At 53.0% G+C, this 12634-nt stretch overlaps 1 protein-coding gene across 6 annotated transcripts in view; it reads left to right on the top strand.

Moving 5' to 3' along the window:
* The window catches only part of GIT2 (GIT ArfGAP 2), a 44063-nt gene extending 31500 nt beyond the window's left edge, over positions 1-12563 (top strand). For 3 of the 6 annotated variants that reach the window (XM_081884590.1, XM_081884591.1, XM_081884589.1), the window contains exons 17-20: positions 1378-1560; positions 2213-2341; positions 7625-7688; positions 9768-12563. In XM_081884590.1, coding sequence (XP_081740716.1) covers positions 1378-1560; positions 2213-2341; positions 7625-7688; positions 9768-9980 — 589 coding nt within the window. In that variant the 3' untranslated portion in view covers positions 9981-12563. The remainder of the gene's footprint in view (positions 1-1377; positions 1561-2212; positions 2342-7624; positions 7689-9767) is intronic. The other 3 variants (XM_081884594.1, XM_081884592.1, XM_081884593.1) reach the window with 1 other exon arrangement.
* The last annotated feature ends 71 nt before the right edge of the window (positions 12564-12634 follow it).

Genomic DNA, 12634 nt, shown 5'->3' with positions numbered 1-12634 from the left:
TTGCCCATGCTGGCTTCAGGGGCTGCTGGGTTGGAGTCCTGCGGCCTCTGGAGGGTCCCCCACAAGCAGTGTTGTCCCTGTCCTCCTGGTTTGTAGCTGGGCTCACACACAGCCTCCTCTGCCAGCTGGAGGCCCTCCACCTCTTGCAGGACTCCCAACTCCCAGCAGCCAGGGATTGTGGGATCTGAAGTCCAGCAGCGGCCAAAAGTCCACAGATAACACAGGGTCCCTTCAGTTCCTTTCAAAGCGCAACATGGCAACCCTCAAGACTGGGCAGGAAGTTTTGCTGAGCACATGCCTCAGTGTGACTCCTGTAATCAAGCCAGGTTGCATTTTCACAAGCGAGTGAAGAAAAGCCCCGCCTCCCCGGTTCTCTCCCCAAATGGCCCTGGGTAAAGCTGTAGGCAGTGAGCCAGAGCCTCCAGGAAGCAGATCTTTTCTGGGCCTTATTCATGACTGCCTACAAGTGGAGGATGAATCTTAGGGTGAAGGAGGTTGCCTGTTCTTTACCTGACAGCCAAGCCCAGCTGGCTAGGGACTTGGGGTGGAGAGCAAAGAGCACCGTTGGCAGCCTTGCAGATGTCCCCCCCGCCCCCCGGTTTCTTTAGTGGCTTGTTTCATATCAGTCTTCAAAGGGAGAGGAATCATAGAATAGAATCATAGAATCATAGAGTTGGAAGAGACCACAAGGGCCATCGAGTCCAACCCCCTGCCAAGCAGGAAACCCCATCAGAGCACTCCTGACATATGGTTGTCAAGCCTCTGCTTAAAGACCTCCAAAGAAGGAGACTCCACCACACTCCTTGGCAGCAAATTCCACTGTCGAGCAGCTCTTACTGTCAGGAAGTTCTTCCTAATGTTTAGGTGGAATCTTCTTTCTTGTAGTTTGGATCCATTGCTCCGTGTCCGCTTCTCTGGAGCAGCAGAAAACAACCTTTCTCCCTCCTCTATGTGACATCCTTTTATATATTTGAACATGGCTATCATATCACCCCTTAACCTCCTCTTCTCCAGGCTAAACATGCCCAGCTCCCTTAGCCGTTCCTCATAAGGCATCGTTTCCAGGCCTTTGACTATTTTGGTTGCCCTCCTCTGGACACCTTCCAGTTTGTCAGTGTCCTTCTTGAAGTGTGGTGCCCAGAACTGGACACAGTACTCCAGGTGAGGTCTGACCAGAGCAGAATACAGTGGCACTATTACTTCCCTTGTGCCACTGTATTCTGCTCTGGTCAGACTTCACCTGGAGTACTGTGTCCAGTTCTGAGCACCACAGTTATCCTCTGGAAATTCTCTCTTGGCCCCTTGGCAGAGATTCTGATTTGCCAGAGACAGTCAGGCAAGTGGCCCTCTGAAACGCTTGCGTGTGTGTGTTGGCAGAATCAGCAGGAAGGCCAGGCAGCGAAGCACCTTCCGACAGGGAGAAGGGCCCACCTCCGAGGCCAAGGACCCAGATGCCAGCCCCAGCCTCCCCAGCACAGAGGACGTAATTCGGAAAACAGAGCAGATCACCAAGAACATCCAGGAGCTTCTGCGGGCAGCTCAGGAGAACAAACACGACAGGTGAGGAGGCCAGGAAGTCAGAGCAGAGGTCCCTGGAAGAAGCGCTTGAGTATCCTGGTCTGCATTGAGCAAAAGTGCTCTTCCCCCATCAGGAGGGATCCTGGAATCAATTAGATGAGGCAGCATGCAGGGCAATGATGATGCGTGTGTGTCTTGCAAGTGTGGGTTGACGTCCTTTCTTTAAAGAAAGAGAGGCCCAAATTCTTGTACACCTGGCTGGCTTTGCTACCTTTTCCATCCAAGGCAGCTTTTATTTTCATCCTTCTGGACCTCCTAACAGGCCAGGATCTGGTGCTTAAAATCATGCCTTCCTCCTCTTTAGCTGGGAAAGGGTGTGTCTACAAGAGGAGTCCTGAGCTACACAAGTATCTGATGGTGTCCTGGATTTTCCCACGCCCCTTCCTGCTCGCCCCATTCGGGGTTGGAAGGGTGTCAAGAGGCAGAAGTGACCCTGGGCGTTTGGGAGGGGGGAAGCTTGAGTCACATGTGTGTCCTCTTGAGCAAAAGTGTAGATTATGACTGCTTTATGCGCTCCTTGGTTCTGCAAGCGCTCCGTTGGGCTGTGAGGTGCTCCTGTGCTGAGTTAACTGCAGAAAAACCTCTCTCTCCTCTCTCTCTGTCTCTCTCTGGTTTTCCTCCTTGGGGTGCCCAGGCCATTCAGGCACAGCAGCGCCCCCAAGCTTAGGCACAGCCTGGGCTGTTTCAGTCCCCTGGTTCCATGGGCCGAGCAAGCTTCTCTGCAGCCTCTGACCCTCCGGCAGCCTGACCCTCCCACCACCTGGTATTCTGGCCTCTGTCCCTGCCTCCCAGGCACAGTGTCCTTTTTCTTTCTTTGGGGTCCTCCCCTCCCCTCCCAAGCATGGGGTGTTTAGCGGTTATGCAAGAAAGGCTGCAGAACACCCTGGCCCAGCCTGCTCAGACCATTTGGGAGAGGAGCTGGGGTTTGGTGGGAGTGCAGTTTGGGGCCAGCAAGCGGGAGGAGGGTTCCTTCATCCAGCGTGGCATTTTTTTGTCTGCTCCGTCCCTGGTACCCTAATGTGCAGCAGTGAAAGGGGAAACCTTCTTTGACCATCCACAGGGGTGTCACCTGCTCAGCTGGCACCCTGTGTTTCATCACAGGTTGTACTTGCCTCGTGGGACTTTCTGAGCTCACTTGAGGGCAGAAAACAGAAGCGCAGGCAGCTGATGTCTGAAAGAGAGACCTAAATCCAGATGAAGAATCCTGTACCTCTGAGAAGCCCCACAAGAGCTAAGGGAAAAGGTTGAGGCCCTGGCATTTGGTGATGGGACACCCACTCCTCAACCATGGAGAAAGATGGCCTGGGAACAGGATGAGTGCTAAGAGGCAGGGAGTGGGAAGGTGCAAGGGAGGGGCTTCATCTTTAATAATAATTTTGAGCTTTAGGAAGGTCCTGGCTGCTCTTGGAGCACAGCAGGAGCTCTGCTGATCCTAGGTGGGCTTGCTGAAATGGGCTTTTCATTTTCTTGTTCAGGTGAGGGACGTGTGTCCCTCCCACACACAGTTGAACTCCAACTCCCAGCATGGTCCTATAGTCCAATGGCATCTAGAGGGCTGCACAAGTTGTTCAGCCCTCTTGTACATGTTCAACTGGAACTCACTGCCACAGGAGGCAGGGATGACCACTGGCTTGGATGGCTTTAAAAGGGCATTGGACAAATACAGGGAGGAGAATAAGGCTCTTAATAATAATAATAATAATAAATTTTATTTATATCCCGCCCTCCCCAGCCGAAGCCGGGCTCAGGGCGGCTAACAACACCAAAATAGTGCGACATTATAAAAACATTATAAAAATTAATTAAAATCAAGATTGATGGCAGCCATAAAGTTTTGTAAAGGTTGCCAGAGGAGGGAGTCAGGCTGCGCCCTAACCAAAGGCCTGGCGGAACAGCTCTGTCTTGCAGGCCCTACGGAAAGATGTCAAGTCCTGCAGGGCCCTTGTCTCTTGTGACAGAGCATTCCACCAGGTTGGAGCCGCAGCCGAAAAGGCCCTGGCTCTAGTTGAGGCCAGCCACACCTCTCTGTGGCCTGGGACCTTCAAGGTGTTTTTGTTTGAAGACCGTAGGTTCCTCTGTGGGGCATACCAGGAGAGGCGGTCCCGTAGGTACGAGGGTCCTAGGCCGTATAGGGCTTTGAAGGTTAAAACCAGCACCTTAAATCTGATCCTGTACTCCACCGGGAGCCAGTGCAGCTGGTATAGCACCGGATGAATGTGATCTCGCAGCGAAGACCCCGTAAGGAGTCTCGCTGCGGCATTCTGCACCTGCTGGAGTTTTTGGGTCAGTCTCAAGGGCAGCCCCACGTAGAGCGAGTTACAATAATCCAGTCTGGAGGTGACCGTCGCGTGGATCACAGTAGCTAGGTCAGGGCGAGAGAGGTAAGGAGCCAACTGCTTAGCTTGGCGGAGATGAAAAAATGCCGCCTTTGTAATAGCTGCAATCTGCGCCTCCATAGAGAGGGAGGTATCGAAGATTACACCCAAACTCTTAACGGACGGTGCTGGCACTAATTGCACCCCCGCAAGAGATGGGAGTTGCCCCCTCAATCCCATATCGTCCCGCCCCAGCCAGAGGACCTCTGTCTTCGAAGGATTTAACTTCAACCGGCTCCCACGTAACCATCCAGCCACAGCTTCCAGACATCTCGCCAGTGTGTCTGGGGCCGAGTCAGGATGGCCATCCATCAACAGATAGAGTTGGGTGTCATCAGCATACTGATGGCAACCCAGCCCAAAACTCCGGACAAGCTGGGCGAGGGGGCGCATAAAGATGTTAAAAAGCATCGGGGAGAGAATCGCACCCTGAGGCACTCCACACACCAAGGAGTGGCGCGATGACAATTCCCCCCCAAGCGCCACCCTCTGTCCCCGACCAGAGAGAAACGAGCGCAGCCATTGAAGGACTGTGCCCTGGATCCCCACATCGGCAAGGCGGTGGTCCAGAAGTTCATGATCGACCATGTCAAAAGCTGCTGACAAATTAGAAGAATCAGCAGCCCCGACCCGCCTTGATCCAGCTGTCTACGAAGATAATCTGTTAGGGCAACCAGAGCCGTCTCGGTCCCATGGCCAGCGCGGAAGCCGGACTGGAATGGATCCAGAGCCGATGTTTCATCCAGAAACCCACCAAGCTGTTCAGCAACCGCTCTCTCAATCACCTTACCCAGGAACGGAAGATTCGAAACCGGGCGGTAATTGGATAGATCTAAAGGATCTAATGATGTTTTCTTTAAGAGCGGGTGCACCACTGCCTCCTTCAGTTCCCCTGGGAATGTCCCCGTGCCAAGGGACAAATTGATGATATCCCCCAGGAGGGCCCGCACCTCGTCTGGACACGCTCTAATCAGCCAAGACGGGCACGGGTCAAGAGGACAGGTGGTGGGCTTTCCAGCTCGGAGGAGTCTGTCCACATCGGCTGGGGATATCCGGTCGAAGTGGTCCAATACTGGACCCGAGGACAGTCGAGGGGCCTCCAGTTCCTTTATTGTATCCAAATTGGCAGGGAGGTCATGGCGGAGCGACAAGACCTTCTCCGCAAAAAAGCTCGCAAATGCCTCACAGCTGTGTGTCAATTTGTTATTTAAATTTGGCTGTCCTTCGAGGGACGTTAAAGACCGAATTATACTAAATAATTGCGCCGGGCGAGAGCTAGCGGATGCAATGGAGGCCGAGAAGTAGGACTTCTTAGTGGCCTTCACAGCCATCTCGTAGGTTTTCATAAAAACTCTATAAGATGTTCTTGAAGCTCCGTCACGGGCACGCCGCCATACTCGCTCTAGCCGTCTGAGGTCCCGCTTCATTTTCCGGAGCTCCTCGGTAAACCAGGGAGCCCGGTTTCTGCGGGGTCGCAGAGGGCGCTTAGGTGCGATCTCATTGATGGCTGCCAGGAGATGGGTATTCCAGCCCTCAACAAGCTCAGTCAATGAGTCGCCAGGGGGAGAAAGGTCCCGCAAGGCTTGACGGAATCTATCAGGATCCATCAGCCTCTGCGGGCGAGCCCAAATCGGCTCGCCACCTAAGCAGGGTGGGGTGGAACGTCAATCCTGGCTTTCAGAGCGTAGTGATCAGACCATGGCACCTTCATCGAAGGAAACATGATCACATCTATACCAGCGCCAAAGATCAAATCCAGCGTGTGGCCTGCTTGATGTGTGGGGCCCGAAACAAACTGGGAGAGCCCTAGTGTCGCCATGGAAGACACCAGGTCCAGAGCCTGTGAGGAGGGAGTGGCATCAGCATGGATGTTGAAGTCCCCCAATACCAATAGGTTAGGGAACTCCAAGGCCCAGCCGGCCACCGCCTCCAGCAGGCCTGGCAGGGTGGCTGCTGGTGCGCTAGGTGGCCGGTACACCAGCCAGACAGCCAAGCTCACCTCGGAGCCCCACACTAGGCCAACACATTCAATGCCGGGGATCGATGGCGATGGTAGAGCCCTGAAAGAACAATCTTCCCGGATTAATAATGCCACCCCTCCCCCCCGGCCCACAGTCCGCGACTGGTGGAGGACGGAGAAACCTGGGGGCGCCATCTCTCGTAAAGTAACAGTATCCCCTTCGCGCACCCAGGTCTCCGTCACACAAGCCAGGTCGACCCCCTGCGAGATGAAGAAATCTCGCAGGGTGGCGGTTTTGTTGCCTATAGACCTGGCATTGCACAACACCAGTGACGGAGGTGAGTAATCTTTGCTCACCCTACCCTCGTCTCTCGGGATGGGGCGCAGATTGGAAGGGGTACGAGCATATCCGTATCTCGATCCCCTTCGCCTATGACATCTGCCCCCACCGCCATACCTCCCTCGCCCCTCCACAGTAGGAATCCCAAGCCTCATATTCGCCTCCATTTACAGAATATAAAAGCAAACAAACAAACAAACAAAATTACACTGAAACAAACCAATCCCCACCCCACTCCACAATCACCCCACCCCAACCCAGAATAAACCAAAACAAAATAAAAATACATAGATAAAAACCACAGCTTATGGTGGTACAACAAATCAAAAAATAAAAACAGTTTAAAACATATAAAAACACTCTTAGCCGTGATGACTCTGCTCCCTGGTTCCCATCGCCATCCTCCTGGGGTCTGGCGGCAACTGTTTGGGCTCCACATCTGTCTCCACCTCTGATGGGCTTTAGATGAGACCTTCCTTGCCTCAAGCAACTTTCCTGCATAATCGTCCATGACTGACCCAGCTCCCCATCTCACCTGCCTGCCTGTCTCTCTGTGGCTTGCGTTTGGGGAGGAGCATGGAGGTTGGGCATGCAGCTGGTAGCAAGGAGGTGTGTGTGTGTGTGTGTTGACTGGGGGACTAATGCACACATGGCTGGGGCACAATCCCTGGCTAACAGTTCTGCGTGCACCAGTTGGATCTCGTGGGCTGTGTGGGTCTTGGCACTTCAGGCACACAGGCTCCAATCCCTGCTTGCCTGTAACTCCATCACGTCACTTTTTGGGGAGCAATTTTGGACACTATGATAAGCATTTTGCCCCTCCTCCCCGCTGCCTCCTCTCCACGATGGCTCTGCTCTGCCTCTACAGTTGGGGGAAGCAGTGCTTCTGAATCCCAGTTGCTGGAAACTGCAAGAGGGGAGAGGGCTCTGGGGCTTGGATCCCGGATCCCGCTTGCGGGATTCTAACAGGCATCTCGTTGGCCCCTGTAAGTACAGAAAACTGGACTCGGTGTGCCCTTGGCTTGATCCAGTAGCCTCTTCTTAAGTTTTTAGGGCCATTGCTCTCTGAAAGGGACAGTTTGCATCTCCTCTGCTCTCTCCCAGCACAATGAGACTCTTTTCTATGAGACAACTTAAAGCTTTTCTTCTGGCTACTATTTTTATTTTAAAGTCTCCACATCAAGCATTTGGACTTCCCAGCTGTACTTCTTGTGTTGCCACTTGCCAAGGTGCATGAGGTGGGCCTGGATGTGTGGACACCCTTGTTTTTAATGGCTTTGCCTCTGCAGCAACTAATGTCACCTTTTGTGGCCTTGGGGGTGGGGGAATTTGCTTCCCTTAGAATGACCTGCCCCCTCTCTCCCCTTGCAGCTACATCCCCTGCTCAGAAAGGATCCACGTGGCAGTGACGGAGATGGCTGCCCTCTTTCCAAAAGTGAGTAGCCCTGCAGAGGTCAGAGGGGGGCTCTGAATGTGGTGGCCAGCCTGTGGAAAGGACCAGAGGACTTATTTCATTTCACCTTTATTTCCAAGGAGCTCAAGGGAGCGTGCATGGTTCTTCCCACTCCTCATTTAATCCCCACAACAGCTGTGTGAGGTAGGTTAGGCTGAGAGAGGCAGTGACTAGACCAAGGTCACACCCAGTGAGCTTCCTGCCCAAGTGGGGATTTGAACCCTGGCCTCTCTGAGGTCTTAGCCCAGCACTCTAACCAGGACACCCCGCTGGCTCTCTTGGGAGAACAGCCACAGGAAGTGGTCTTAGGCCAGACACACCAGGGGTCCCTATAGCTCGGCACTGGCTGTCTCCATGGATGGGTGGCAGATCTGTAGGGTTTTGGACAAAGGGTCTGCATGCAGAGTGGGCTCCTTTGCCAGCCGTGAAGCTCTCTATTCCCATCCCGCCCTTATTAGTTTCTTTAAATGCAATATTTCATTGTGAGTTTTGTAAATAATAAAATATATTATAGTTATGTAAATCATCTTAATGTCCAGAGACTGGTAACATCTAACCAGATCTAAAGAGAAAGGGAATTCTGACACAATCATATTGTATACAGAGATGTAAAACGTTATACATTCTGCTGCTCACACCTGAATCTCTGGCTGAGCGACACAGCAAGAAATAATCCAGGTTTGCCCACACTGAGTGAATAGTCAAAGGACAAGAAGGAGAGTCTGACTAAACAGCAGGAAAGGTTATCTGACAGTAAGGGAGTCTCTCAGAAGGTGGTGGGCTCCCTTTCACTGGAAGTTTTCAAACAAAGGTTGTATGGCTGCCTGTCAGGGATTCTTTAGCTGTGATTCCTGCATTGCAGTGGGTTGGACCAGATGACCCCTGGGGGTCCCTTCCAGTGCTACAGTTCTGATTCTAGGACACTGGAGCCAGTCTCAGCTCCCTGGATGAAGCCTTTCTCCAGGCCTAACAGTAAATCCTCTTAGGTCAGTGGTGGCGAACCTATGGCACGTGTGCCAGAGTGGGCACACGGAGCCCTCACTGCTGGCACACATGCCATTGGCCCATCCGCGCTGTTGTTTTTTCCATTTGTGCTCCACCTCCTCCCCGTGCTTCTTCGTGCATCCACTGCTTAAACCCAGAACTTTTCTTTTTCTTTTTTGCTGGTAGCCGGCGATTGTGTTCAGCGATTGGTCTGTTTTTCAATTGGCTACAGCAGTGGCTGTTTCTGATTGGACATAACAGTGTTCGTTATTTGACCCTCGTGATTTTTTTTCTGCACTTTTTCCGGTGCTGGGTGGTAGTTCTCAGCTCCCCCCTCCAAGCCAGGCCTCGCCCATTCCCTTCTGCCGCCCCCCCCACTCCAATCCACCGCAGGCTCCTCGTCTCACTTGGGCTTGACCTGCCTGGGCTAGGAGGGCACCTGTGCCCGCCACCTACCTGCGTGCCTGGCCCAACCCAGCCTCACCCCTTTGCCGTTGCTGGAGGAAAGGAGGGAGGGAGGAAGATGGGGAAGACCACACCGGGGTAGCAGGCAGGCAGGCGGGCACGGCTGTTGGGCTGGCTGGCTGGGGTGGGGGCTCTCCCTCTCCCTCTCCTCCTGTCCACTGCTCACCTGGCCGCAGAGCTGCTCCGTCCTCCCCATCGCATCAGCCTGAGAACGAGCCAGCCAGCTAGCCGGGGAGCGCGCCCAGCGCATCTGGTGGGAGGGGGGGAAGACGGAGGTAGATAGTGAGAACCGCAGCAATTTTTCTGTTCTGTCTCTCCCCCAGAAAGCTCAAAAACTTTGGGCACTTTGCAATAAATAAGTGGGTTTTGGTTTGCAGTTTGGGCACTTGGTCTCTAAAAGGTTTGCCACCACTGTCTTAGGTGGACACAACGGAAGCAACTGCTGATACATTTTTGCAGTGGAAAGAAAATATTTGGCCCTTTGACTTATCTTCCTCTCTGCATGCTCCTTTAGCCCCCTGCCTCTGATGTTCTTGCAGAAATGCTGCTCTAGCTGGGTGGTGCCTGCCCCCCTGTGTCATGCTTCCCCCCCTTTTCCTCTGTCCTCCCCAGAAGCCCAAGTCTGAGCTGGTGCGCACCTCTCTGCGGCTGCTGACCTCCAGTGCCTTCCGACTGCATTCCGAGTGCACCAAGGCCCTTCCGCCAGAGTCCTGCCCCCTGGCCGACATCCAGCTGGTCACCCAGCAGGTCATTCAGTGCGCCTATGACATCGCCAAAGCTGCCAAGCAGCTGGTCACCATCACAACCAAGGAGAACACCAACTGAGGCCGCCGTGTCCCCCCACCTCCTCAGCAGGCCTCCTGCAAAGGGTTGGCTTGGAAGCTGAACATTTTCATGTTTTTTACAGGAGTATTTAAGGTGGTGCATTACTTCTTTTTAAAAAAGGAATCTCAGTATTAAAGGGGTTTTGCATGTTTCCCCCCCTCAAAAGGACCCCCCCCCCAGAATTAATGTAACCCACTGCCTTATTTTATGCCTGTATTGCCAGTGTAAAGAGGGTGTCAGTGTATGGAACGTCATGAGCCAATCTTCGCATCAACCGCTCTCACAGGGATGTGTGTGTGTATCTGGGGCAGGAAGTGGCGGGGAGGGTCGCACTCTGCACCATTTGTGAACTGAAATGCACATATCAGGATACAGGGCACATATCCCCAAGTCTTGTTATGCAGCTGTTTGACACACCTGAACCACTATGTTGCACGTACCACTAACCTCTGAAGAGCGGGGGTAGGTAAGGACACCCCCCCAAACATGATCCCTGCCAATCAGTACCCACCCCTTGCGAAATACCAGGCCATCAAAGGCTTGCTACAAAATGGTAGGACTAGCCTCCCGACCCCTTTAATATTTTAGTCTCCTGGGACTCTTCTTCGCTTTCCATTGTGGTAGCAGATGGGAGTGTCTCAGATTTTTTTTGGCCCCAGTTCATATGGATCTTTGAGAAAGTGCTTTTCATGACATGACTGCACCACAAAGCTTTCCTAGGGCAGAAAATGATTTTTTTTCTTGTCCTGTTTCTGCTCACCCGCCCCCATTCCTCCTTTGGGGTATCTGCATTCCTGGGAGGATGGCTTGCTGGTGGTGGCTGTGCCGGGAGCGGTGCACTGCAGGGAGTGTCTAGTTGCAGGTGGGACTGAAGGTCCATCTTGGGTGACAAAGGTGCAGTGGAACCCTGCCTGGATTTGGGGAGGAGTAAGAGACTGATTGTCTTGTGTTTTTTTGGTGGGGGGGGGGAAGAGAACTGCTGGTGTTGAGAGCTGGGCTTGGTGTCCTGTCCCATTTGAGCCCTGACAACCTTGCTTCTTGAGAGCCACTGTTCCTGTGTTCACCAAGGCGGCAGGGCAGGGTGACATTAAGAAAGGGGGCAGCTGTGCAGAGTGGCTGAGAAAGCCTCTGCTTTGCTGTTGGGTGTCCAAGTGGTCCAGTGGATGCCATGGTTTGCAGACAAGATGCCGTGAAGCAGAGTGGCCCAGCCAGGGTGTGTGTGTAGAGAGAGGAAGCAGCTGGGGGGGTGTAGAGAGAGGAAGGTGGACCCTGTTCCAGAGGCTGAATGCGCCTGCTGGTGAAAGGATCATAGTAATTCCTGCTAGGTTGGAAATTTGGCTGGTGTTTCATGGAACAAAACAGGTTCCATTGATGGGCATGCATGAGAGAGGTTCCTACACTAGAGCACATTGGTTGCACAGAAGCCCTGCTGCCATCACTAGGCCTTGAGGGAGTGGTGACAGGTTTGTCTTGTTGGGTTTGGTGGGTCTTAAATGGCCCTGTATGACGAGAACTAGGTCTGGGTCAGGAGCCTCTCTCCCCCCTTATGCCCAGTTGCCCAGTCTGATCCTCAGTGCTGCAGAACATCCTTTGTGCCACTTGAGGGGAGTCTTCCCTGGGGAAGGCGGTTCACGGGGCAAGTCTGCATTGTGTGTGTCTGGGGGAAGAGATTTCTGGGATGGTCCCAACAGCATGCAGCATGCTGTGTAGTGATTTCTGGCAGGGGCCCTTTAACAAACAGCTGATTTTGTCCAGCGACAGCCCCACCCCCTCCCTTCATCTTGGTGCATCTGGGCCACCCCACTAGTAAAGGGTTCCGATGAATCCGGAGAAATTCTTATGAATTCTGCTGAATTGCTGAATGGAGAAAGAGTCTTGGGCTACAGCCGGCCTGTGAGAGTTTGGTGCTCAAGGTGGAAAACCCAAAGGGCAGCCTGTGGGCACGTCATGCCCAATTCTGTGCACACCTGTCTCATAACAAGCAAGAGCTGTGTGCAAGGGTGCCTTGTGGTGCTCTGGGTTCACCTCCCACTCATTCCACTGCAGCCTTCCACCCCAGCAGGACAAGACCCACTTAGCTCCTCTTCTCTTAAGAGTCTGGCCAAAATGTACGCACAAAACCGAGAGGGTCTCGGGTCTGGGGAAATAGGAAGCTTGAGGCTGGCTGGGCCTGAGCAAGCAAGTCAACCTTCCTCCTGCCCTGCCTAGTGCTCCCCCCCGGCAGGCTCTGCCACGGCCCGTGAAGTTGCCAGCTCACTGCAGGGTACTGCTTCTGTACAAGGCAGAGGAGGCGATCTACCCACCTGCATGCCACTCATAGGAAATGGGCAGATTGGCTGTCTGCTCCAGGGATGCTTGGCTGGTGGTGGAGGTTTCTGGGTTTAGAAGCAGCAGTCCAACTTGAGGGATGTGTGTGAATGTGTGTGTGTGTGTTTTACCCTGTTGGTATTTATATATTAAAAGAAACCAAACCAAGTGCCATAATAATGTTGGATGCTGATGTTACCTTGTAATTAACTACCTTTTTAAAAAGTATTGTACTATTTTTGGGTTTAAAGAAAGAAACAAAAAAGGTAGAACAGGTATCTTGCTTTTTCTGTTCTTGTCTCCTGGTTTTGTCTTCTTGCAAACAGTGTTGACCAGCACAAAATGTT

The sequence above is a fragment of the Podarcis melisellensis genome, assembly GCF_964234715.1.
Source record: "Podarcis melisellensis genome assembly, chromosome: 13".
Taxonomy (NCBI): Eukaryota; Metazoa; Chordata; class Lepidosauria; order Squamata; family Lacertidae; genus Podarcis; species Podarcis melisellensis.
The sequence above is the reverse complement of the archived record's forward strand: the minus strand, read 5'-3'. Positions and strand labels throughout refer to the sequence as shown.